At 51.6% G+C, this 27,637-nt stretch overlaps 1 protein-coding gene across 4 annotated transcripts in view; it reads left to right on the top strand.

Annotated features, from left to right (window-relative positions):
• The window catches only part of ADGRD1 (adhesion G protein-coupled receptor D1), a 168,832-nt gene that overhangs the window by 45,533 nt on the left and 95,662 nt on the right, over positions 1-27,637 (top strand). For all 4 annotated transcript variants that reach the window (XM_003937092.4, XM_010347620.3, XM_010347621.3 and 1 more), the window contains 4 exons: positions 2,464-2,581; positions 3,437-3,547; positions 4,271-4,346; positions 12,396-12,537. In XM_003937092.4, the coding sequence (XP_003937141.1) occupies positions 2,464-2,581; positions 3,437-3,547; positions 4,271-4,346; positions 12,396-12,537 (447 nt within the window). The remainder of the gene's footprint in view (positions 1-2,463; positions 2,582-3,436; positions 3,548-4,270; positions 4,347-12,395; positions 12,538-27,637) is intronic.

Raw genomic sequence — 27,637 nt, 5'->3', positions numbered from 1 at the left:
TTTGATCTTCAAAATGTATGTGCCTTGGGAACCATTTTATCTTCCTAGGAGTGGCATTATATGGCCCAGTTTACATCCATAAAAAGAATGATGTGTCTTCCAGTCCTGACATTTGGGATATGAGAGCTCATTTTGAGTAGATGTGCAGCTGATTCAAAATGCCTTGTCCTCTACAGCAAAAGAATTGCACATACATCAGTAATGTGTTAATGTCCTAAACACGGAAGAAGGAAATGATGGTTTTTTTCCCCATGAGAAATGTGTATTTGGTTCATCTTGGTGATTTTATAGAATATGTATATTTTTACCATCACATCATTGTTGAATGATAATAAAAAGCTTTTTACATGAAAAGTCACTGGATTTAGTAAGAAGAGGAGAACACATGACAATATGTACTTCATGATCAAGGTGTAAGGAAAAGCTTCTCTTGTTCTCTGTACTCAGCTAGAAAAGAGAATGAAATAATTTTTCCCTTATTTCTGAAACTAACTATTGATTGTATTTATTTAAAAAGAAAACAAGTAAATAGTTGTGAAGAAGTTAGAAAATGCAGATAATAAAAAACATAAGATGAAAATCACTTCAAATCCTAAAACTGTGAGATTATTAACACTCTTGTAATTTTCTTATAGTCTGGTTTTCAATTCACTTATGTATGTGTGTACATATTCAACAAACATATTGTATATTTGATTTAATTTGCTTTTTCTAATTATGTCAATATCACTTTCTAGTGAGACTAAGTATTCACCTGCAACACTATTAGTCAGGCCAGGCCAGGATGTGCTGCAGTAACAAATAGATCTGCACATCTTAGTGGCTCAACACAATAGAAGTTTCCTTCTCCCTCATGCAAAGTCCAGAGTGGGTCAGAGGAGCCTCTTTTCCACCCAGGTATTCAAGGATCCTGGCTCCATCCATCTTCCAGTGCTGGCTTTTCAACATGTGGCTTCCAAGGTTGCCAGGCAGGGGCAGAGGAGGGTGAGGAGGACTCTTAACTGCCTTGGCCCAGAAGGGTACTAACCACACCAGTGTGATATTAAAGTGCTCATTCTCCTAAGCCCCGATAATATTTAAAAAATGTTTGCCAGTTTGAGAGGCAGAAGTGGCATTTTATTTTCTCGTTATTAATAAGATTGTGTTAGAGTTTACATTTGATAAACTTTTGTTTGAACAATTTCAAGTGGAATGAGATTAGGTGTAACATTGGCAAAGGAAGAGAAAAAGGCTCAAGAGTGTGAGATGGATACAGTCTTACTTATAAACCAATGACTTTTCAGAAGGTATGACCTTTTTCATGATTTCAAGGGGACTTTGTGTCCAAAGCTGCAGGCTGGGAACACCTAGAGAACAGCCAATGGAAGACCCAGGCAGACCTATTTTGTGCATGATTTTAAATTAACTGCTTTTGAGTGCAAAATATTGCACATTTGTCACAAAATATGAATAACCAGGAAACTGTCCAGACTTAGGCAGGGTCCAATATGCAGTAAAGAGAACAGATGAACCGGTCTCCACCCTACAGAACTGCATGCCAGAAGCACAGACTTACCTTTGCTTAACTGGGCCTGGCTGATTGAATCAGGCCATAGGCCTACAAGAACATTCTAAAACTGGCCTCAGCATTCTGTTTGCAGTTCATTACGCTCTCCTGGAGTGTGCGTTTGTGGGAGAATGCTGAGGACTTAGCAGTAGACAGGTACTTCCCCAGAAAGGCGGAAAGAAGAGAAGCAGTGAAGGCAGAGCTCAGCGGAGCAGCTCAGCAGGGCTTAGGAAGAGTCTCCCTAGGTGACGTGTGTCTGAGGATGAGGGCAGTCAGCCTGAGAGCGGATGTGTGCTCTGAGCTCTGAGCACTGGGCCCTGAGCTGTCTGCAGGTTCAGGGGCCGGGAGGGCCCCTGCTTTCCTGGAGGCAGTCTCCACCAGGATCCTCTGCCCTGGAGCTATGAGTGGAAAGTAGGCTCTTGGAGCAGAAGGAGAGCACCTGGGAAGTCAAGGAAGCCAGAGACAGTTGGGGTGCTGGCATCTCGGAAGCAGCTACCCTTCATGGAGAAGGGGCAGAGCTGCTGGCATCTCCGTCCTGGAGTGGACCTTAGGTCGATCAGCTCCTCCTTGTGAAGCGCAGAGAGGCGGGGGAGGGTCTGGAATGTGCTGAAGGTTGCTCTGTGAGTTCAGGGAGGATGCAGGACCAGGGGTCGGGTCCCCTCCGTCCCCGTGTCTAAATGTAGAAACACAGGAGCCAACGATGGCTGGGATGATGGGTCCACCCGGGCTGTGTCCATGCTCCGTGAGCTCAGTCCGGTGTGTGGCCTCCGTGTGGCCCCTCCTGATCCATGGAAAATGGCAGTCATGTGACTTCTTCCTCCCTCTTGGCTGATTTGGGGAAGCTGGATTTTGTGTGCTTGGCGTGCCTGCCTGCTGAGTGGTGGATGTCATGGCTCCTGGCGTTTGTGTTGCTGCAGGACCGCACCGTGGTACTGAGTCTCGTCTACACCATCGACACCGTCATGGGCCACATATCCTCCAACCTGCATGCCGGCACGTCCCAGGTCACCGTGGAGGGCTCCTCTGCCATGGCAGGTAGCTGTCGCTCGTAAGGGTGTGCCACATGGCAGGGGCAGGGGCAGGGGCTGGAGCTGGAGGCGGTGTCTTGCTGCCCGCCTCCTCACACCCTTCGTGGAGAGCCACACTCCGTCTCCCTGACTGCACTGCCCCGTGCAAACCACATTTGGAAGGAAAACCTATGGTCAGATCAGTGTGGGCGTGTTCGCCCATGATGTGCACGCAAGGCGGGTGAGCTTTTCCCAGTGACTTGGGAGACCTGGCTGGGGCAGTGGTCTCAATTCAGAGCAGGAGGCAGAAGCAGTAGTGCCTGTGAGAGTCTGTGGAATAAAAGGGGCAGCCTCAGGTTTCTGGAGTCAGCTTGCTCTCAACTGTGCTCCAGGATAACTGTCACACAGTTGTCTAATTGTAGAGGCAGAGGTGATGGCCTTTTGGTTTTAAAAGTCTTTACCTGGAGCTCATTATAATGCTGATACTTCGCTGCAAGAGCCAAGCTGGGGAAAATGGGCTGAAGTGAGCCACAGGGGTTAGTTGGGAGAAGAGCCAATGTCACTGCATCGCTGAGCAAGGCCCATCCTTTCATCGTCCCTGAGAGCTGGGACGCTGTGCTGGGCGGGGCTGCCCCGGGTGAGGAGCCCCGTGCTGCGCGGGCTGGAATGCTAAGCCTCACCGTGGCAATCACTGCCGGAGCTCTTCTTTTTCCTTTTTTTGTTTCTTTTGAGGCCTTGCCTTCTAAAGGTAATTATACTTCCCATGGGGAGCTTGATCTGTTAAAATACAAAAGCAGATGGGGTGCGGTTTTGCAGTCTGACTTCCTGCAGCCTGTGAGCTCTCTGACGGGACTTCCGCTCTCTCTGGCTTCTTCCACTGCAGAGTTTTCCGTGGCCAAAGTCCTGCCCAAGACCATGAATTCCTCCCACTACCGCTTCCCGGCCTGTGGGCAGAACTTCATCCAGATTCCCCACGAGGCCTTCCACAGCCATGGTGAGTGTGGCTGCACCGGACTCCCTGCCAGAGTGGCTCCCACAGTCTTTCTGAAGAGTCCTCAGCTTTGGTGGGTGTGCACTGCACCAGTGAGCTGCGATGCTCCTCCAGGCCTCTTGTCCCGTCCTGCAGGAGAGGCTCTGGGCAGCGTTCTCAGGCGTGTCCTCGGGCCAGGCTCATGGATGCACTTGAGAGGTTCCTTAGTGATGCTAATGCTGTGCCCACTCCAGGCCACGGAACTGGAATTTGGGGTGGGGTCTGGGAGCATTTACAACTGCTCGCCTGGTGAATCTGGCCTGCGGGGAGTCATCCTACCTACATCCTCTCAAATCGGCACCCGCCTGGTCAGCCAAAGTTAAAAAGATGGGGCCGCCTCCCCTCCCTGCTCATGTGGCTGTGGGCCAGGTGGTGAGGGGTTTGCCTATTCAGGAACCTGGGGTTCCATTCTTGTGCAGGCCCAAGTCGAGTCACATAATAAAAAATGAGGCTCGGGGGATCCCCTGCCTCTGACCAGGGAGCCACTGTCACGCTGCTGAGTTGCTGCAGAGTTGTTGCAGTCTTGGTGCTTGCAAATTCTGCCTGAGTGCCCTTCTCACTTCCTTCTCCCCAGAGGGTTCTTGTGAGTGAGGGGTGGCACCACGCATGTTGGGGTGAGGGGCTTTGTGTTTCTCCTGCCCGTGGCCTGGAGCACTGACAGCACCGGCCGCTCTGCTCTCTCTGCAGCCTGGACCACTGTCGTGGGTCTTCTGTACCACAGCATGCACTACTACCTGAACAACATCCGGCCTGCGCACACCAAGTGAGTCTCGAGGGTGCCCAGCTCAGGGGTGTGGGTGTGCGTAGGTCTGCTGAGTGGCTGGCCACAGGGATGCCCGCCCTACACGTGGTCACACCCATGCACAATACCGTGTCCGAGAACCCTGGACATGAGCGCTGGGCACTTCACCACTCAGGTAAGGAAATGTGCAGCATTTTGAAGAGCACTCAGGAACTGCAGGCCCAGGGCCAGGCTGGCAGAATGGAGGTCAGGAGCACAGCTAGGAGACCCTGCCAACCCACCTGGACCAAACTGTGTGACCTTGGCAAGAGACTTAACTTCTCTGAGCCTCAGTTTCTGCTGCTGTGGAATGAAAGACAACAGACCTGCCTGCGTCAGTCAGGGGCAGATACACAGATGGGCAAAGCCATCTCACACCAGCTTAAGTGGAAGGCCGGGAAACCGAGGGCTAAGGGGACTGAGAAGGGAGGAGCAGGTGGGCTTCAGGCATGGCTGGACCCAGGAACCTTGAGGATGCTGTCTAGACCTGCCGTGTCTGTCCCCTGCCTCTGCTGTCCTCCAGACAGGCCCCTGCATAGGACCAGAGCTGGCTCCTGCAGCATCGGTTCATGTGGGTTTGGGTCCTGAGGACCCAGAAGAAGAGCAAGGGCAAGGGGACTGCGAGGGGGATGGGGAGGGTGGGGAGGGCAAGGGAAATGAGGAGTGGGGGTGGGCCTCTTTCCCCAGGAATGTAGTCGTATCGCAATTTTGTGATCTGGAAGAAGCGCCGTCTTCTGGGTCAGATTTCTCCGGGAAAGCCTGCATGCCTTCCAAGTTCCTCCTAATGAAGGAAAGTGGGGAACCCGCCGCTGTGTGTGATTTCCAAAATTCTTCAGAAAAACGGTCCAAGGAAAGTGCCGTCTATTTTCCTCATAAAGATGCCATCTCAGTTATTTGGAGAAATCTTTCCAAGATAGTGAATGAAAAGTTGACCCTTCCTTGGCCCCTCCTGCTGAAGTTTCCACCACAGAACTGGCCTTTTGGTGAAATGCAGGAGACGTGCATTTGCGAGGTGTCACTGTGTGACAGAACCTGCATGAGAGAGTGGCATCTGTGCCACTGCCCACTTACAAAAGGCGAGAGGACTGCTTCCAGATGCAGGGTACAGACATTTCAGGGGCAGTTCACTGTGACCACCGGAACCTGACTCCAGCCAGGTGTCAGCCAACTCTTTCATGAAGGGCCAGCTTGTAAATTGCCTTGGCTTTCCAGAACTCTGCCCTCACAGAGGGGAGGCAGTCAGAGACAGTATGTGAGGGAATTGGGGAGTGGCTGTCTTCCAATACAGCTTGATTTACAAAATCAGGCAGCCAGCCCGTGAGCTGCAGTTTTCGGATCTTTGCCAGATCCTCCATTAGATCAGCGCTGGCAGGCGTGGGCAGAGAGGCTGGCCGGCCTGCTCTGAGGAGCCCACAGCCTTGCAGATGGAAGAGAGTCTGTCTCGCCTATCCCCAGGGCCTCAGCCTTCACCCTCTCTGTGGTCCTCACAGGCCCAGATATCTGCAGAGAGGACAGTAGAGCCCCAGGATTCAGGCCACTGTGTCCCAAAACAATGTAGCTAACTCTGACTTCCCCCTACAAACTGAGGGCCCAGAAATCATACAGGCAGGTCATCTCTGGTTGGTCAGCATTGACACTAACCCCACAACAAGTTTCATCAGTGGCACACTTATGTGCTGAAGTCAAAACGGAATTGCTTTGCAGCGATGGAAAATGTTTTTCATTTACAGTGAAGTTGGGTGTTCAGCCCAGGTGAAGGCTCAAGTCAGCACTTAGTGCAAAGATGCCTTGTCGTCCAAATCAGCCTAGAAAAAATCATCCAAACAGCTCACCCAGTAAGGTCTCCGGACTTGTTTGTCACATTCTGTCCTGTGGCAGAAGAGGTGGATGGAAGTGGAGGGGCAAAGTGATTGGTTAAAAGAACAGATTTAGGTCCAGACTCCTGCTTCCTGCTCCGGCAGGCGGCGTCCTTAGCTGTGTGACCTTGGGCAAATGACTGGAGCTTGAGGCCTGTGCTCTCCTCTCAAAACAGGAATAATAAAAGCACTGATTTCTGAGGGTTCCAAGGAGGACTGAATGAGTTAATTGTGTAAGCAGTGCTTGGTATTCTTAACCATGACACGGAAGTGCCTGCTTTTGTGATTTAGTGAGCTGATTGGGCATTTGCGCCATTTTGCCTCTGAGACAGGATTTGATTACTGATTTGATTACAGATTTCCCCAGATAACCTGGGAAGCAGGTTAGTACAGTGGTCGTGCTGACAGCACTGGTGTGTGCCAGGCTTCTGCCTGCCTGCAGTGGGCTTCCCTCCATCTTTGTCTTCATATTGTGCACTGTCATCCTCATATGTCCACCGTGTGTCGTGAGGATAAAAGGATGCTTTGGTGCCGTGATGTGCTTTAATTCCTTCCCCAGGGACGGGGGTGAGGCTCTGAGTCAGTGAGTGAGTCTCAGTGTGCAAAGGGTGGGGTCTGGGCCAGAAGAAACTTTTGTTGCCATGACCAGGCCCAGGCAGACCATTGTAGGGCCCCTGTGATGACTACAGGGGCAACATCTGACCACCCAAGGCCCAGTTGGGGCTTAGCTGGTTCCTGCCAGGCTGCCTAAACCCCGAGGATCCTTTGAGTCTCGCTCGCCGCCTGGCCCCCGTAATGATGGAGACTGTTCAGCTTCTACCGGTGCTTGATCTAGGCCTGGCCAGCACCTGGACTGCGGTTCCTCCAGGTAGACGGGGCCAAGACTCGCCTGCTCCCGTTCCTCCTGTGAAGGTGGAAGCCACGGCCCGTAGAAGGAAGGGCCTCTCCCCAGGCTATGAGGGACTCACATGTGATGAGTGGGGAGGTGGACCTGGCTCAGTGTCTGTCCATAGTCACCATGGAGTAACACAGAGCATTGATGGAACCAGTAGGTCACAGTTTCACAGCCCTCAGTGCAGTGACAGAACCAGGCAGAAGCCATCCGTGCATGTGCAGACCAGCAGGAGAAGTTCTAGCTGTCACCAGGTTGGAGGGTGCCTGGTAATGGGGATATCTGCCGAACTCCTGCAGCCACGTGGCCACACTCACATTATCGACGTGGGACACATTGTGGGCCATGTCTCTTGCTGTCACATCACGGGGAGACAGCCATGCCTCCTATGGCATCCTCCTGTCAGACGCATGGCCAGACGCCCCTCACCAGGAACCAGTTCAACACAGCTGAGCCAAGGGATGTTGGTGCTGCTGTGGTTTGGGTTCAAGGGAAAATAGGCTGGGCAGTTCCAGACTGGGAAGACTGAAGAGGTTCGCTGCCGGAGCTAATGCACGTTCGTGGGTTGAGAGACGCGGAGCTCCGGAGGACATGAGGGACAGTGGGCGGGGCGTGTGCAGTTGACTCTGGGCTGTACATTAGGGCATCTTGTAGGGTCTGCGTTAAATTTCTGAGTGTGATCATTTGATGGTTACGTAGGAGGAGGTCTCCATTTTTAGGAGACATGTAGAGATGGAGTGTGCTGTGATGCCGCCAAGGCACCACTAGTGCTTCAGCAAAAAGGAAATGTGCATGTGTGCGTGCATGTGTGTGTGTATACACAGGGGCATGTTCATTGTGTGAGCTTGTGTGTGCTTGTGTGGTATATATGTTATGTGTGCACACCTGTTGTGTGTACGCATGTGTGCACAGGTGCATGTGCATGTGTGCACACACAGGTACATGCACATTGTGCATGTGTGTTTGTGTGGTGTATATGTGTTATGTGTGCACATGTGTGTCGTGCACATGTGTGCCGTGTGCATGTGTGTGATGTGTGTGCATATGTGTGATGTATGTGTGTACATGTGCATGTGCATAGGCCTGCATGTATGTGCATGGTGTGTGTGTGTCAAGTGTGAGTGTGACCATGCTGGATAAAGTGAACATGGCAAATGATAAGAGCTAAAAGTGTAGGTGAAGTGCATTCGTTGTACTGTTTTCTGGCAAATTTCCTGTGGGTTTGACTATTCACAGTACACTGTGGGGTTCCTGGTGCAGGCTTTTCCGAAAGGCCTTTGCTGCAAGACTGCTTGATCCAGAGAACATCATCATCCAGGCCGTGTCGGCGCTGAGGAGTCCACCTGTCGTCCTCGCTGCTCTCTCCTTCTGCTGTTTGTATTAGTCATGGGCTCAGGTCTCCTTCAAGAATTCACTGTCATCCAAGATCACACTCAACAGATGCCGCCGTGTGCCGCCTTGTTCACAAGATTTGGAGTTTCCTTCACACTGTCTTCCTAGGGTGGCGCTGAATTCTCCTGCTGAGGGTGGCTGAGAAGCAGCGCCTGACGGATGGGTGGGGCTCCATGAGCACACGGCTGTGTGTCAGCAGGAGCCAGCTATCAGGTAGTTCCTTTACCAGGGAGTGTTTTCATTTGCGATGTTTATTCACCCTCGACGTGATGTGGTAACTGTGGGGACCTGAAAATTCTCCAGATAATCGAATCACAGCCCCTTTTCTTACTACACTTATTCTGACGTCTTTGGATTGAGTTCCGGAGCCAGTCTCCTGCACATGCTGGAAGTCTCCATGCCTCTGTAGATTTCAGCATTCCTCTTCAGTCTCACGTGACATTAAGTCCTCTCCGTGTACCCGAAGGCAGAGCGGAGTAGCAGTGTGCCTTTGGCTCAGATGTGCTGTGCAGTGTGAGGCCACAGAGCCTGACCGTCATTGCGGGTGCATGGAGCTGGGTAATAATGGGGCACGTTGAAGGAAGGAGGATTTGCATTAGTCACGGGCTCAGGTCTCCTTCAAGAATTCTGAGGTGCACTCAGGAGTGGAGGGCTGTGGGGGACAGCAGTCAGTGGGCTAGGATCAAGAATGGGGGTGTGCTGCTTCCCCCAGGGCCAGCCAGACAGGGGAGAGCGCCATGCCCAGGCAAAGATGGAGGGGCCCCTGGGCAGCAACTGTGGCCTGGTAGACTGAGGGAAGCGAGAGTCCTGGCCTCACTGTCTGCCCCGACACCCTTTGACCTCCCTGGGGCTTCCTGTTCACTTAGCACACAAAGGCAGGGAGCTCGGATCCTGGCTGATGTGGCATAGAACAGGGTGGGTGGAGACAGGGTATGAGGGGCAGAGGAAAAGCCAGTACCACCCCTGCTCTGCCCTGCCCCACCTCGCCTCTGCCCCCACCTTTGCCAGAGGAAAAATGCTCGTAAGGAGGCATCTAGCCCCATTCTCATCTTGACCTGGCTGATATCTGACATCACACTGGTTACCAAACTGGGCCTGGCGGAGGCCACGTATTCCCGGGATCCAGGAAACCACTCCAGATTTGCATTCGTATCATTTGTGTTCATTGAAGATTCTCACTTAATGTTTTCCGTACGCTTTTCCTAAGAAGTTGATCTAAGTCATCACTGCCTGCCTGTGAGTAGATTCATCCACTCACTCACATGCGTGCTGAGCACCCACAGTGTCAGGCGTGCTTCCAGGAGCTCGGAGAGCAGGAAACCAAATGGGAAAGCATCTGGACCCAAGGGAGCTTCTGTTCTGGGAGGCAGATGGCGGCCACTGGTTGTGTCATCGAGAAATGTCACGGAGGGAAAGCCGAGGGCGAATCACGTTGCATGTTTAGGGCCCGAAGCCCACGGTTGTGACTGTTGCCGGCTAATGGCATAGCCCTAAGTGTTGGTAGAAACATGGTTTTTCCAGCATGTTTGGTGGAATTGCGTAGGTGTTGAGTTCACAGAGCTCTACGGAAAAGGTCATGAGCATCGGGTGCAGAGAGTGAGAACCAGGCTCCTGGCTGAAGCAAGCGCCCCGCAGGTTTTAGGGCCCTGGAGTCACACACGGGGCAGGGCCGAGGCCCAGGTTCTGCGGGTGAGTCGGGCCTGTGCCCGCGGGGCTCTGCCTTGGTCCCAGCAGCCTCGAGCCCACCCTGCCTTTCTGCGCTATGCATGCTCCGTGATGAATGTTCTCAGAAGCTGAATGGTGTTATTCTGGGGAAACGTCTGAGATACTGCAAGGGTCTGTGGTTCTGTAGAGCAGAATGTTTATGTATGTTCTGTACGTAAACATAGCCTGTATTTCTGTGGGACTAAAACTTTCTGGGCAGGTGTATTAGCAAAAAGTCCAAAAAACCTCTTCCAAGGGGCTACAATGAAACAAATGGGAGAGAAGCATGGAACCAGAGTGACGCTTTCTTCTCGATTTCTTTTTTAAAGTTTGTGTTTTATTCCATGTGTGTCATCTGGACTGTGGGCTTGGATCAATAACGTGGTCACTTAGGGGAATCACCAGGTAGAGCGGTCACGTCTGTTACTCACAGGTCTGAGACTCGATGCCCTGATTTGCCCCACACTCTGAACTGGTGACGCTCTGCAGGAAGGAGCTTCTGCAGGAGCAGACAGGGTGTTCGTTCCTATGTCGCCATCTTGGTAAACACTTTGTATTTGCAATTCCAGGAGTGCTTTCGCATGCTTCTTGGAGGCCTGCTCTGGTTCAGGGATGAGTGTAAGGAGACAGTGCAGAGGCTGGGGTTGGGGCGGGGTATGCCTTTACTCCATGAGCCCCACCGCCCATCCCAGGCAGGGTCACTGAACATGGTGTTTGACTCTAGTTAGAACGAAAAACAAATTGAGGGAGGAAAAAGATGGTGCCCCAGCTCCCCGGGCTCTGTGGAATGTCCTGAAGGTGGTTCCGTGGGCATCACCTGCAGATTCCTGAGTCAGTGAGTGCTGTGGGCGGCAAATGGGGGAGGCACATGGGACCCAGGCGAGGCCCACACAGAAGCAGATGGCTGGGTGACCACAGGGGGCCTGGCAACCCCACATCCTATGCGTCTTTGTGTAGTCACCCCAAATTCAAATTCATGCAACAGGTACGCAGTGACCTCTGTGTGCCAGGCAGGGCTGGGATCACATCGGGCACATGGGCTGAGGGCACGAAATTAAAGGAGCCGGTCACCCTCGGAGTCATTCGGTGCCTCACTCACCAGAGCCTAGATGTGAGCACCTTCTTCAATCTTGTACTTCAAGTGCCTGGCTTCCCTCACCCTCCTCCTGGCCCTAAATATCTTTTCAAGCTCATAACCCGAGACAGGCACAGTAGGCATGTTAGGCTTCTTTTGATTGGTTGCAAGGGACGGAAAACGCATCTTAAACAGTTCTAGGCAAAGGGGGAATTTGTTGGATCATGTAAGCCAAGAGCTCTGCAGGCAGCTGGCTTCAGGAGCAGCTTGATCCAGCATCCCATTGATGTCACTGGGCTCCATCTTTTGGCAGTTTCCTTCTCAGTCAGTCTTCTTCGTCATGATTGCAAGCTGTTCCCAGGGCCTTGTGCCTTCAGGGCATGGGGAGAAGTCCGGCTGGGAGACACGAAGATCTTTGAGACCACATTCTTCCCCCACCTCGCCTTGTGGCATCTTCTTGGATTTGACGTCATTCCTAAATGGTCCCATGGCCTGTGGGCTGCAGTGTACTGACTGATCCAGACTCGGATACCAGGGCTTCCTCCTGAGTCAAGATGCGTCAACTCCAGGCTGTGTGGGCTGTGAGCGGGGAAGGGGATGGTCACCTGGAGGGAAATGCAGGCGCTTTGATCAGGAAACCGATGAATGAATACCGGGTGGGGAAAACGTCAGATGGCCACTGCGCCGTCTTAGAATCAGTGAAATTGAAGTTCAGACAGGGTGAGTTACCTGTCCACAGCCACACAGCTGATTTAAGTGGAATTGCTGGGATTCATGCCCTGCTGCTTTGCCATCTTGCTCTTATAAACTCTTTGAGGTCAAGGGCTCTGTCTCACTTCTTGGTCCTGGCATCAAACCTTAGAAAGAGTGAGTACTGAAGATGAGAATTCAAATGACGAGTCAAATCATGGAATAATGGAGCTCGCCTGCAGGTCCCAGCTTCATATCTTCAAGAGAGCAGCTGGAGCTGAATGATGGAAATCAAAGTTTCATCCAAAGAAGATTTTGGTTTCAAAAGTTTCGGGCAGAACGTGAGGCTCTCAGCCCAGGTTCTGGCCGTGTGCTGTTCCCATGTATTTCCCATTTTGTGATGATTTCCGTCTCTTCTTCAGGATCGCGGAGGCCATGCGTCACCAGGACTGCCTGCTGTTTGCCACCAGCCACCTGATTTCCCTGGAGGTGTCCCCGCTGCCCATGCTGTCTCAGAACCTGTCGGACTCTCCGCTCATCACCGTCCACCTCAAGCACAGACTGGTGAGTACCGGTGTCTTCGATCTGGTTTCACACTGAGGACTGCTGGGTTGTCTGTGTGCTTGCTTAAAGAATCTCCAGCAGCCTTGGTCCTGGCCAGAACTGGCACCTTCCTGTCCCTGAAGCTCCTTTTCTTGGGCCTTTGTTTCTGAGCTGCAGTGGGAAGCCCCTTGCATAGTGCCTGGGCTGGCCGCGTGGTGTCGATGCTGGGGAAGAGGCCTCAGAGCTGGCTCCTATAGACGTGTGTGCAGCGATCACCAATCTTCCTCTGATTTATGGCAGGTGTCCTCACTGGAGGAGGGGCTACCTTGGCCATCGCACTCACCATGTGTATTAGTCATCAGCAAGATGTAGCACTGTGTTCTGTTAGAGAGAAACATGTTTCAGAGCTCAGGAGAAACCATTTTTATGCTCTGGCATTGCGCGATAAGCTTTTGGTCCTGATGCTTCATAACTGCTTTCCTCTCCACATGTTGTTTATTTTTGCCAGTGAGTAAGAAGGACCGAGACATTTGGGATACAGATGCCCTGCTGTTCTTTAGTAAAAGGCAAAAGGTGTTTACAACCTGAAGAGAAACCAGAGTATAATACTGCCGTTCTTTAAAAAAACGCATGTGCTGTTTCCCACTCCAGGTTCATGTCAGGAGGTGTGGTGTTGATGTGACACTCAGAGGGTGCAATTTTTCAAGGCATTTATTAAAGAACTCACTGTGGTTTTGGTCTGAAATAACACTAAAGGCATTTCCTGGCAGGATTTTGTTTCATTCTGCTTTGCTCTGCCCTGTGGTCAAGGCTGAGTGTGTGCACACCTGGATGGGTGTTCCAGTTCCTTCCAGGGTGAGTGACTGTGTTTCGGCCCGACCTGGGAAGGGCCCATGCACTTGTGCTGATGGGTGAGCTGAGCAGTCAAGAGATGGAGAGGGGACTGGAGATGAAGAGGGGATGGGAGATGGAGACGGAGAGGGGACTGGAGATGGAGACGGAGACGGAGATGGGACTGGAGATGGAGACGGAGATGGAGGTGGGACTGGAGATGGAGATGGAGACGGAGAGGGGACTGGAGATGGAGATGGAGATGGAGGTGGGACTGGAGATGGAGATGGAGACGGAGAGGGGACTGGAGATGGAGATGGAGATGGGACTGGAGATGGAGATGGAGACGGAGATGGGACTGGAGATGGAGATGGAGACGGAGAGGGGACTGGAGATGGAGACGGAGACGGAGATGGGACTGGAGGTGGAGACGGAGAGGGGACTGGAGATGGAGATGGAGATGGAGATGGGACTGGAGATGGAGATGGAGACGGAGATGGGACTGGAGATGGAGATGGAGACGGAGATGGGACTGGAGATGGAGACGGAGAGGGGACTGGAGATGGAGACGGAGATGGAGATGGGACTGGAGATGGAGATGGAGACGGAGATGGGACTGGAGATGGAGATGGAGGTGGGACTGGAGATGGAGATGGAGACGGAGAGGGGACTGGAGATGGAGATGGAGATGGAGAGGGGGGGACTGGAGATGGAGATGGAGACGGCACTGGACATGGAGATGGAGACGGAGAGGGGACTGGAGATGAGACTGGTCACTTCAGGCTCCTTGCCATTCCTTTCTGCATGTTACCAGCTGTGAGGCTGTTTTCAGTGTGTCCCCTGCATTGCTCCCTCTGCCCCTCCCTGGTGTCCCTCTCCTGCCCCGTGACTTCTCACCTTGGCCAGCAGCCTTCTTGTGATCTCTCTGCTCCATTTTCCCCACAGTTTCCCGATTTATTTTCTGACATACAGATCAGGTGGTGCGACTCACTTATTCAAAGACCTTCTGGACTCAAGGTTCCCTGCAGGAAGATTTACACTCTAGGCCTGTCAGCAGCTCTCTAGCCCACCCTTCCTGTCTGGCTCTCCATCTGCACCTCTGGCTCTGCTTTCAAGCCCAGCAGGCAGCTGCTGTCATTGCTGGTGCTGTTCCCTGTGCCTGGACGGCCTTCCCCGTACCTCTGCTGTCTGAGTTCACCCGTCTCGGGAGGAGCCCTCTCCTCCAAGCCCTTCGTGGCCTGTACAGAAGGGAACCTCCCTCCATGCCATCTTTACTGTATTAGCTCTCAGTCTCAGCACTGTATGCTATAATCATTTCTGCCAATCAGTAATCCCTTAAATGGCCGGCAGCTTCTCAGAGGCTGCCAGATCCATGGTGGAGCCCGCTTCCCTTCCCCAGCTGCCTGCACTAAGCCCTGGCACTGAATGGAGGCTCAGGAGATGCTGCACGGTGCTGTGCTGGAGTCACTGCCCTCTCTTGCAGTTGTGCAGTTGACATTTGTGTCTTCTCTTTGTATGGAGAGAAACCTTGTCCCCTGCGCAGACTCTCCCCTCTGCCGTGACATCAGAGAGGATGCGCTCCATGGGCTCAGCCTGCATTTGGAAATGCGGCCGTGACATGCAGCAGAGATATAGAGCTTCCAGGCTTGAGGATAGGGCAGTGCTGCCCTGAGGTGTGTCAGGCCTGTAGTCAAGAGTTTGTAGCTGGGTGTGGTGGCTTACACCTGTAATCCCAGCACTTTGGGAAGCCAAGGTGGGCAGAGCACCTGAGGTCAGGAGTTCAAGACCAGCCTGACCAACATGGTGAAATCCCGTCTCGACTGAAAATACAAATTAGCTGGGCATGGTGGCACGAGCCTGTAGTCCCAACTGATCAGGAGGCTGAGGCAGGAGAATCTTGAACCTGAGAGGCAGAGGGTACAGTGAGCTGAGATCGCACCATTACACTCCAGACTGGGTAGTAGAGTGAGACTCTGTCTCAAAAAAAGAGTCTGTAAAGGCAGGAGGCTCGTTCTGAAGGACTCTGGAACTTCTGTGTGTTCTGAGGTTGAAGGTGTTCTTGTGAGTGGGCGGTTAATGTGAATCACAGCAGACCACAGGGGCTGAGGGACATTGAAGAGCAGGAGTCAGGGATCATCCCAGAAGGTGAAGCTGGGGCATGTGGAGAGCGGAGGGCATGTGGAGAGGGGAGGCAGGAGGTGAGAGCGCAGCTTGAGTGCCAGGCTGCAGGGGAGCCACACACCCATGAGGTGTCACAGGCACACATGCACATGCATACACACCCATGCACAGGCACACACACACACCCCCAGTCCACACACTCAGTACATACACACTGAGCACACACACACCCAGCACAGACACACCCAATGCATACACACCCAGCACACACACACACATCCCCATTGCATACATACCCAGCACAGAGACACCCACTGCACACACACCCAGCACACACACCCAGCACACACATCCACTGTACACACACCCGGCACACACACACACACCCATTGCATACATACCCAGCACAGACACACCCACTGCACACACACCCAGCACACACATTCACTGCACACACACCCAGCACAGACACACATACCCAGTGTGCACACACCCAGAACAGACATACCCAGCGTGCACACAGTCCACACTCAGTCCACACATACTCAGCACAGACACATCCAGCACAGACACACATCTAAGGCCCACACAGTACACACACACCCAGCACACGCATGCACCCAGTGCACACACACCCAGCACAGACACACCCAACACACCCAGTGCACACACCCAGCACAGACACACCCAGCACAAACACACCCAGCACAGACATACACACTCAGTATATACACACCCAGTGCACACACACCGTGCACACACACCTAGCACAGACACAGCCAAGACAGACATACCCAACACAAACACTCAGTGCCCACATAACCCAGCACAGACACACCCAGCACGGACATACACACTCAGTACATTCACACTGAGCACACACACACCCAGCACAGACATACACACTCAGTATATACACACCCAGTGCACACACACACAGTGCACACATACCTAGCACAGACAGCCAACACAGAAATACCCAACACAAACACTCAGTGCCCACATAACCCAGCACAGACACACCCAGCACGGACATACACACTCAGTACATACACACTGAGCACACACACACCCAGCACAGGCACACACACCCAATGCATACACACCCAGCACACACACACACCCATTGCTTACATACCTGGCACAGACACACTCCCACTGCATACACACCCAGCACACACATCTACTGCACACACACCCAGCACAGGCACACATACCCAGTGTGCACACACCTGGAACAGATATACCCAGCACGCACACACCCAGTATGCACACAATCCACACATACTCAGCACAGACACACCCAGCACAGTCACACACACCTAAGGCACACACAGTACACACACACCCAGCACACACATGTACCCAGTGCACACACACCCAGCACAGACACACCCAACACACCCAGTGCACACCCAGCACAGACATACACACTTAGTGTATACACACCAAGTGCATACACACCTAGCACAGACACAGCCAACACAAACACCCAGTGCACACACCCAGCACAGACACACCCAGCACGGACATACACACTCAGAATATACACACCCAGTGCACACACACCCAGTGCACAGATACAGCCAACACAAACACCCAGTGCACACACACCCAGCACAGACACACCCAGCACAGACATACACACACAGTACGTACTCAGTACACACATACCCAGTGCACACCAGACACCCCCAGTGCATACACACCCAGCACAGACACAGTACACACATCCAGTGCACACATACCCAGCACACACACACACAATACATACTCAGTACACACACACCCAGCACATACTCAGTGCACACACACCCAGTGCACACCACACACACACAGTGCATACACACCCAGCACATAGTACACACACACCCAGTGCACACAGACCCAGTGCATACATACCCAGTATAGACACAGTACACACACACCCAGTGTACACACACCCAGTGCATATACATCCAGCACACACACCCAGTGCACACACACCCAGCACAGACATACACACAGTACACACACACAGTGCACACACACTCAGTGCACACACACCCAGCACACACACACTCAGTGCACACACCCCCAGTGCATACACACACAGCACAGACACATACACTCAGTACACATACGCCCAGTGCATACACACCCAGCACAGATATACATACTCAGTACACACACACCCAGTGCACACACACCCCAGCACAGACATACACAGTACACACGTAACCAGGCACACACACCCAGTGCATACACACCCAGCACAGACATGCACACTCAGTACACACACACACCCAGTGCATACATACCCAGTGCATGTATCTGCAACCAGCACTCGTGGGCACACACATGCACATACCCAACCTTAGTACACCACATACACACACACCCAGTATACACACATGCACACACACCCACATCCCATCCTTGTTAGGTCAGGCAGTTAAGAGTCCTGGAATCTGGAAAGTGTAAAGTGATTTTGTTTTGTGTGGTACAGCTTCTCTCTCTCCTGCACAGAGTCTCCAGGGTGCCTCACCCAGGGACCTAACACCTCTGTCTGCTCTCCTGCCCAGGCAGCCCCCTCCTCTCCCACCCCTCCAGCTCCCAGGGAGGCAGTAAACTGAGTCACAGCCACGTGGTTAGGTTGCAGGGCTGACACCTGCATTCTCCCAGGTGTCTGCACGCCTGACCCTTCACCCTGGGAATGGGGGCCATCGGCTCGGGTTCTGGTTAAATCCCGCCATGCCTCTGCTGTGGAGGACTCCCCCTTTGGTGCCTGATGAATGGTAGTCTTAGAGGTTGGCTCATTGCAGCAGTTTCACACCGAGAGGGTCCACCAATGAGATGGGTTGGAAGCTCCACCCCAGGTTGGCCACCCTGCTTAACGCTTCCATCAAGCTGTCCTCTCAACCACTGACTTCAGGCCATGAGGACCCCTATGTTAAAAAATTCTGCGATTCTGTTTTCTTAGGAAACCAACTTGAGTCAGTTACGACTGGTGCAAAATGAAATGGAAAAGAGCCCACTTCCCTGATAGGGAGGGGTTTTGCTTTTCACACAGTGAAGGGCACATAAACTTATCTGCTTAACACTGTTTAATGGCACCATTGAATCATTTCTGTTACCAGAGGCGTTGATATTCTCAACACCTCTTTCTCAAAGCACAGCTGTTTCATTTCTACCATCCTTTATCAGTAAGCTTAGTGATTTACTTTCAAGACAGACTGAGGTGTTTGAGAGGGGCTTTACTTTTCACTTCCAGTGCCCAAAGCTTCTGGTTCTGTGAGGTCCTGCAGGTGGGAGTGGGAGCCTGGGTGGGGTCTGGGGACGTGACAGACAGCGTCTCAGCAAGGCTGGGGCACAGACTCAGGTCTCTGGTTCAGAACAGCTGTGGTGGACCAGCCTGTGCCTGGGCGAGCACACTTTAGAGCCCTGCACAGAGGCTTCTGCAGGATTTTGCCTTTTTACATTGTTTGCTCCCCAAGCTATTAAATAATACAGATTCAGACCCTGACCTTGGGCTGACTGCAGCAGTGGCCTCTGCTGGACTGGCTCTTGCTGCTCCTCCTTGGTCACCCTGACCGCTGGCCACTGTCCCACCCACCTCTAGGGGCCCCCAGTGGGCTGAGACCTGTAGCTCAGGCTCTGCTGTCAGGCAGAGTGGGTCTGCAGGGTGCCTCACCCAGGGCTATGCAGGAGGCCTTTCCAGCAGTTCCACTGAGGGTCTGGACAGGGATAGTGTCCACAGACCACACTGGGATGCCAGGGGTTTTTGACATGACAATTGATCAGAAACTGCAGTGTTCTCATTAGTCAAAATTGCTCACTGCCTTCAATCAAAATCTTAAGTTTTAAATCAACATTGAAATGTCAACTTCCCAGGCCAATGAAAATGAAACCTTATTCCTTAGAAGGGAGCAAGGAATGAGCAAAGCAGATTCTTGGGAAATTTGAGAACTAGAATAAGCACCCAAAATGCATATTGCAGAGTCCAGTGCTGTCAGTTTTGCTATTGTCAAAAATGCGCTCATCAGATGGCCTCAGCTCCACCTGAATGCCAGTCAGTCCCAAAGCCAGGCCATTGCTCAGGCTGTCAAATTCTGGAAGGGACTGAGTGTGATGAGGATGCTGGAGGGAGATGTTCCAGGCAGAACCCTGAGCTCCAGCCCGGGCAGGAGGTGCTGGAGGGAGATGTTCCTGGGCCGGACCTTGAGCTCCAGCCCGGGCAGTGGGTGCTGGAGGGAGATGTTCCAGGCAGGATCCTGAGCTCCAGCCCAGGCAGGGGGTGCTGGAGGGAGATGTTACAGGCAGGATCCTGAGCTCCAGCCCGGGTAGGGGGTGCTGGAGGGAGATGTTCCAGGCAGGATCCTGAGTTCCAGCCCGGACAGGGGGTGCTGGAGGGCGATGTTCCCGGGCCGGACCCTGAGCTCCAGCCCGGGCACAACTCAGCTCCTCATCCATGCCTAACAGCAGCATCCCAGGGCTGAACTCAGGGAAGAGGTTTGGTTCCCAAGGCTTACATGCAATGGGGCACTGGCAATCTGAGGAGGGAAACAGGCGCTGGTGGCCAAGAGAGGTCTGGAGGCCGAGTGCTGAGGCTTTGATACGTGGGCTGTCCCACCTGGACATGGGCTGTATCTGAACGGGGCAGTTGCCCGAGCCGTGGATATCCGTACATGAAGCCCTTGCTAAGGCTGCACCCTGGACATTGACCCAAGGCCCCCAGACCTCAAAGAAGCCCTAGGCTCTCTCCCCATGCAGTACAGGGAATCCGTGTCCTCAGGACTGGGCACCTCCTCACACTAGGCCCTCCTCTGGGTGCAGCTCTCAGGGGCCAGGCCCGGGATGGCCAGTGTGAGGAGCAGCCCAGGACACAGGGTGATTTTGGGCTGAGTTTTGGCCTTCTTGGGGTGTCACTGTCACCACAGCTTGTGACTTTTGAAGAGCAGTCCTGAATCTTGGCTTTAAGTTACATCTCTGGATTTGTCTTGTTGGTGGCTAATTTGAGTTTGTTTTTAGCGTTGTCAAAAAAAAAAAAAAAAAAAAAAACCTATCTGTGGGTTGCATTCAGCCAGGAGGTCAACAGTTTACAACATCAATGTTTTAAGCTTTTTATTCTGAAATGATTTTAAGCTTACAGAAAAAAATGGCAAGAATAGTACAGAACTCCCCTGTCTACGGACATACAGATCACTCACCCATCTTCCCTGATGATGGAATTTTTAAGTACAATGATTGAAACCAGGAAATCGACACTGATATTAGCAACAGACATTTTTTGAATGGTGTCAGTTTTCTCACGTGCAGCTTTTCTTCAGTCCTGGGATCTCAACTCCGCTGGCACAGAGTATTCAATTGTTAGGTCTCCTAGGCAACTGCAGTTTGTAGGGGTTCTTAGCTTCCCTTTGTCTCCCATGACCTTGGCACTTCCTCAGTAGCACAGCCGGTGCTTTGTGGATTATCCCTGGACGCTTCCTCCCGATTAGGCTGAGGCAATGTGTCTTTGACAAGAATGCCAGGGAAGTGAAATGGTCCTTCCTGATCACAGCATGATGCTGTGTGAGTTGGCCTATGGGTTGCCAAGCCACAGACATGTATTTTCTCACCATTCTTGGGATTGGAAATTCAAGATCAGGGTGTCAGCAGGTTTGGTTTTTCCCAAGGTCTCTCTCCTTGACTCGCAGACAGTATCTTCTGCCTGTGACTTCACGTAGTTGTCTTTCTGTATGTATCTGTGTCCTGATCTTTTTTTGAAATAAGGTCTCACCCTATTGCCCAGACTGGAATGCAGTGGCGCAATCATGGTTCACTACAGCTCTGATCTACAGGGTTTAAACTGTCTTCCTGCTTTAGCCTCCTGAGAATCTGGGACCTCAGGCATGCATCACAATGCCTAGCTAATTTTTCAGTTGTTGGTAGAGATGAGATGTCACTATGTTGCTCAGGCTGGTCCTGAACTCCTGGGCTCAGGCAATTCTGCCTTGGCCTCCCAAAGTGCTGAGATTACAGGTGTGAGCCATTGTGCTCGGCCCTGATCTCTTCTTATAAGGACACTGGTCATATCGGATTAGGGCCTACCCTAATGACCTCATTTTATCTTCATCACCCTTCAAAGACCCTAACTCCAAACACTGTTGCATTCTGAGGTACTGGGGGCTACAGCTTCCACAGGTGACTTTAGGGGGAACAATTCGGCCCCAGCACAGAGAGTATGGGATGTGGATGTTTATTGTTGCTGGTGATGCTTGCTTAGATGGTGTGGGTGAGATGGTGTCTGCCAGGTGAACCCATTGTTAAAGGGATGGTTTTCCACTTTGTCTAGAATAAGTATCGTGGTGGTGGCAAGATGCCATGAAACTACACAGTCATCCTTCCGCTCATCCTCCTCCGTGAATTTCTACATCGATTGATGGTTCTTGCCTGGAAAAATTACTACTGTAATGTTTGCCTAACGATGACTTTGTATTTCTATCATTCCTTCTTCATTTATTAATTGCAATTCTATGATCAGTACAAACTGTTATTTATTGATTCATTTGCTTATGTTGCTATGGCTCAGGGATACTGTTTCATTCAACAGGGCACCATCTGGCCCTATCATTATGGATTCTGTTGTTCCCGTTGTTCCAGCTGTGAGCATTGGGAGCCTTGTCCAGTTGGCTTCTGCCTCCTTTGATGCCTCCCTCATTTTTAATCCCTCCTTAGAGTCAAGGATTAAAGATGTTGGGCTCATGGAATCAGCTCTTTCGCTGAGGAGCCCTTGTGCATTTTGGTTGGAGAATGACATTTAGAAATCATGATCAAGGACAGGGTGTGCTCATTTCTGCTGGCGTGTCACTGTTCTAGATCCTCTTTCTCAGTGGACAGAGCCAGGAAATCTGTGTGTATGTGTTCTCAGAAGCACATGCACACATCTGCATCTGCCTGCATTTATCTCTGTGTGTGCGTGTGTGTGTGTGTGTGTGTGTGTGTGTGTTTCAGAAGCACATGCACACATCTGCATCCACCTGCATTTATCTGTGTGTGTGTGTGTGTGTGTGTGTGTTTTCAGAAGCACATGCACGCATCTGCATCCGCCTGCATTTATCTCTGTGTGTGTGTGTTCTCAGAAGTACATGCACACATCTGCATCTGCCTGCATTTATCTGTGTGTGTGTGTGTGTTTTCAGAAGCACATGCACACATCTGCATCCGCCTGCATTAATCTGTGTGTATGTGTGTGTGTGTGTGTGTGTGTGTTCTCAGAAGCACATGCACACATCTGCATCCGCCTGCATTTATCTCTGTCTGTGTGTGTGTGTGTTCTCAGAAGCACATGCACACATCTGCATCCGCCTGCATTTATCTGTGTGTGTGTGTGTGTGTGTGTGTATTTTCAGAAGCACATGCACACATCTGCATCCGCTTGCATTTATCTCTGTGCATGTGTATGTGTGTTCTCAGAAGCACATGCACACATCTGCATCCGCTTGCATTTATCTCTGTGCATGTATGTGTGTGTATTCTCAGAAGCACATGCACACATCTGCATCCGCTTGCATTTATCTGTGTGTGTGTGTGTGTGTGTGTGTGTTCTCAGAAGCACATGCACACATCTGCATCTGCCTGCATTTATCTCTCTCTGTGTGTGTGTCTCTGTGTTGCAAACTATGATTGCATTCTGATACCTGTTTCTAGTCTAAAACTGCAGGATTTATTTAGCCTTTCCTTGTTAACGCTTTTCTTTCTCCCAAAGTAGGAAACCTGTCTTTCATTATTCTCTAATTTTATTTGTATAAACGTGCTGCAAACACACCCTTGTGGGAAATGTATTTACTGATGAGGGGACACTGGTGTTCACCTCCTCTCTGCTTCTAGCCTTACACTGCATAGTTACGGTACCATTTCTCTGTGTCCCACAGCTGCTGCCTTTCCTCTGCCTCCCTTCTTGCAGCATCACTTAGAATACAGCCAAGTTCATCTGCTGTCATTGGTGCTCTCCTCTGGATCCCCCACATGTTGGTTGATTTTCAGTGTTGGTGTATTTGAGGGTATGTAGACCATACTGTGGTTCTAAGGTCACATCTACCAAGACGTCCTCTGAGGTGCGGCCCACCCCCGCTCTGTCTCTAAAGTCACATCTACACCAAGGTGTCCTCTGAGGCGCGGCCCACCCCTGCTCTGTATCCATCTTCCATTCTTTGCACCCTGTTCCCACCCATTTCCCCAAGTAAGCAGGTCCCATTGGTTTCTGTGTGTGTGTTTTTTTTTAATTTCTTTTGTGCCAAATGAACAGATACATGAGCTTTTTTATACTCCCTTCTGTCTCCTGTGAAGGGTAGTATACCGTAGAAACTCTTTTGTACTCAGTTTATCCTGGAAGTCACTCCAAACCTGTCGACAGAGGCCTTCCAGCTTCTCAGCTGCATAGCACCCCACTCACGGGCTTATTCAGCCCCTCTCCTACTCATGTGCATTTCAGTTGTTACCAGTATTTTGTATAAATAACATGTGGCAAATGACCATGTGAAGCTGCATATTCCTGCAGTGGGCGGCCAGCCTCTGTCCTGGGAGCTGGCAAGTTTCTGTCTACTGCAGAGGGACCTTCTTCTTCGCCCGTACATTGACCCTGGGGCAGTGTAGAGGGGCAGTGAAGTGACAAATGGCAGGGAGAAGACCACTAATCTCTGCAGACGTTTTGCTCGTGACCCAGGTGTTTGTTTTTAAGTCATTTCTGTCAGCCACAGATGAAGGCAGAACAGATCTGAAAGCCGAGTGATGTCTCGGGTTAGCATCTGGATGATCTGAGTAATGGTTTTGGGAGTGGCAAAGCCTAGGATTAGCCACCCCTGAGGGACAGTGCTTTCCTGCCCCTGGCAGAGTGGCATGCAGGAAGCAGGTGCAGGTGGCCTCGCTGGCCAGGTCACTGGTGTTCTCTGTAACGTCAGGGTCAGAGAGGTCCACACGAAGGGCTGGAGCCTGGTGCCTGGTGCCCAATAGCTAACTTGTGTACTGGCTGTCCTGGCAGAAGGGAACTTGAGTGTGACTTCTAATGGTCCCTAAGGCTACCGGGGTTTCCAGTGTGGCTGGTGCTACAGCAGACCCACTCGAGCGTTCTGTGTGTTTTGGAAACTTTCAGTCATGTTTTGGTCAGTGATAGATCGCATGTACCACAGGGGTCCCAGCAGACTGTGAGAGCCGGTTTTCCTGTCCCTTGTCTGTTTCCATGTGTTTAGATGCACAGTCCTTCCTGTTGTGATGCAGCCGCTGGCAGTGCCAGTGCAGGTGTGGGTACAGGTTTGTAGCCCGGGAGCCGCAGCTTACTCCGCACAGCCAGGCGTGTGGTGGGCTGCGGGCCAGCTTTGTGTAAGTCCACTCTGATGTTCACAGCACGGCGAACTCGCCTCATGACGCGTTTTCAGAATGTGTCCTTGTCATGAAACCGTGCAGGACTGTACTGCGTTTCTTGGAGGCACCGCCAGCCTTCCAGACTCGAGAAGCTGGGAAGGGAGTGGCACACAGCGTCTCCGTGTGAGCAGTTCGGCAGGGAGGGCCCTCTGGCCCGTTTGCTCACTGGTCCTGAGGCCTGCTGGCTGCGGCCCAAGGGCAGGGACGGCATGGTGGCCTGGGGAGACGTCTCTGCAGGCACTTCTCCCTTCCTGGCTCCTGTGAATTACAGGCCCTTCGGGCGTTGATGCTGTGGATGGAAGTTTTGTAGAAGGCCATGTTTTTGTCGTCTGTGAAGTATGAAAGGTGCCAGTTTGGAAACCAGAGAAAAAGAAAGGGTGGATTAAAATGCAGTCCCTGTTTTAATGGTTGGTTACTGTAGTTATTTTTAAAAAAAGAAAGTGTTTGAATAAGGAATCTTGTCTTGAAAAGAGGTGGGGAGGAATTTTTATCATACCAAAAGAGGATGGTAATTAAGGCTTGTCTTAGCCAAGCGTTCTCTAGGGCGTTGGGGTTTTTCTTTGAAGGTTGCTTTTATACTTCTGAGGATGTTCTGGGGCCCTGCTCTTCTGAGTTGAAGTGATGTGTCTGATGGGAACATTTTCCCTGACGGCGCTCTCTGATGGGCGTGAGGAGGGGGTGAACTCAGAAGAGAGTCACACGTTTGTCCCCCACATCGTTGTCAGGGAAGCGTGACATGGAGGCTGCAGGAATTTTTCCCAACATGGGCTGAACTCTTGAGACCCCGAGGCTGAGATTTTTTTTTTTTTTTTTTTTTTTTTTTTTAAGTACAGAGTCTTGCTCTGTCACTCAGGCAGGAGTGCAATGACGCTATCTTGGCTCACTGCAACTTCCACCTCCTGGGATCAAGTGATTATCCTGCTGCAGCCTTCTGAGTAGCTGGGATTACAGACATGCTCCCAGCTAATTTTTGTAATTTTAGCAACAGCAACAGGGTTTCACCGTGTTGTCCAGGCTGGTCTTGAACTCCTGGCCTCAAGTGATTGGCCCACCTCAGCCTCCCAAAGTGCTGGGATTACAGGCATGAGCCACTGTGCCCGGCCTGAGATGCCTTCTTTTGCTAGCACAGGATGGGCTGTAAGCTCCCCAGGGTGTGAGGGATGGGGTTGCAGGCCCATCCTGCTCTGAGGGGCCACCTGGTAAAGCCTGGGGGTGAGGCTGGGCACTCTGCATGCTGTGGAGTTGCACCAGCGAAGCCCATGGAGGCCCCGGGACACGTGACCGTGTCGCTCTGTCCGCTTCATGTCTGAATGCGCCAGTGCCATCAGTGCTTCTGGGTCGCGGATGACAGGTGGGAATGGACAGTGAGGCGCCCCCCGTGCTTCTCCCCTACACTCTGCAGACAGATGGGGCAGTGGTGGGCATGGCTGGGCCGTGGACTGTGTCTCAGCGCATGGTCCCTGCTTCTGGCCTTTCCTCCAGAGGGCTAGGTGTCCTCATTACACCTGCCCTTCTGAGCTGGATGGAATTCCTTCTCCTCCCAAAGGGCCCATTTTCACGTCTGGGGGGTCCTTTGGCTCTGTAGTGCTTCCTGATGACATGGAGCTCCAGCGTCTGCGTCCCCTGAACAGAGGATGTTCCCAGGCACAAAGTGGAGTCCAGGCTTTGGCCTTTTGAAGTTGACTTGTGTTTCCAGGGCTTAATCTCCCAAGGGAATGGGTTTGGTGTGTTGAGATGCTTTGGGGTCAGGGCACTATGGCTGTGGGGCTGGCCTGCGCGTTGCAGGGTAGGTGTGGAGCAGCATTGCTGGCCTCTGCCCACCTGATGCCAGCAGCCCCTCCCCAGGTGTGACAACTAGATGTGTCTCTAGACATTGTCCAGATTCCCTGGGAGACTCCCACATGAGAGTCTCAAGTGGATGCTGTTGCAATATTCATGGCTAGATCCTACTGGTCGCTATTTCATATTCCATTGTATGAATGTACCATGACCAAGTCATCTATGTATCCATAATTTGGCTGTTTCCAGTTGAACAGTCACTTTCCTGTCCTTCTCAGATGATCATATTCAGAACCATGTTTGGGGGAGATGCAAGCAGGTGAGTGGCTTCTCTTGGAGGCAGGAATCTTTTTGGTAGGGGTTGTGGCACGCACCTGTTGTTTCTCTAGGATTTGCTGTAAATGAGGGAAAAAAGATTTATTATGAATGAAGCAAGTTTCATTTTCTTCCCATGGTCATTCTCTGGTGCACAGTAGACCCAGGATATTTCTACTCTACACACACACACACACACACACACACACACACACACACACACACCACCTCCGTAGCCAAACGTCATTTGAAATCCCACTCTTCAGAGATAATAAGTGTCAACACTGTGGTGACTTCTTTGGGGGGCTTCCACGGATGTGTGTGTGCACACAATTTCATATAAATGGAGTTCTGCTATACATGCCGTTTTGCAACTTCAGTTTTTAAATTTGCCATATCTATATTTCCATGCCAATAGCCACAGACCGTATCATAATTTTCATGGCTGCTTAATAGTCTGCACTTGTTATCCTGCTGTTAGACGTCTGGCTCTGGGTCTGCATTCTGACAATGCTGTAATGAATCTTCTGTGTTCTTGCTAGGTGATCTCTGCAGCATGAATTCCTAGAGGTAGAATTACTCTGTTAAATGTCTACACATTTTTTTTCTCATTTTAAAATTTATTTTGGATGCATAAGCCAGATCTATATTTATTTACTGAGGGAGCAGGTAGACTTGTAGACTTACAGACTCAAAA

The sequence above is a fragment of the Saimiri boliviensis genome, chromosome 7 (assembly GCF_048565385.1).
Source record: "Saimiri boliviensis isolate mSaiBol1 chromosome 7, mSaiBol1.pri, whole genome shotgun sequence".
NCBI lineage: Eukaryota > Metazoa > Chordata > Mammalia > Primates > Cebidae > Saimiri > Saimiri boliviensis.
This window is presented reverse-complemented; position numbering and strand designations above follow the sequence as displayed.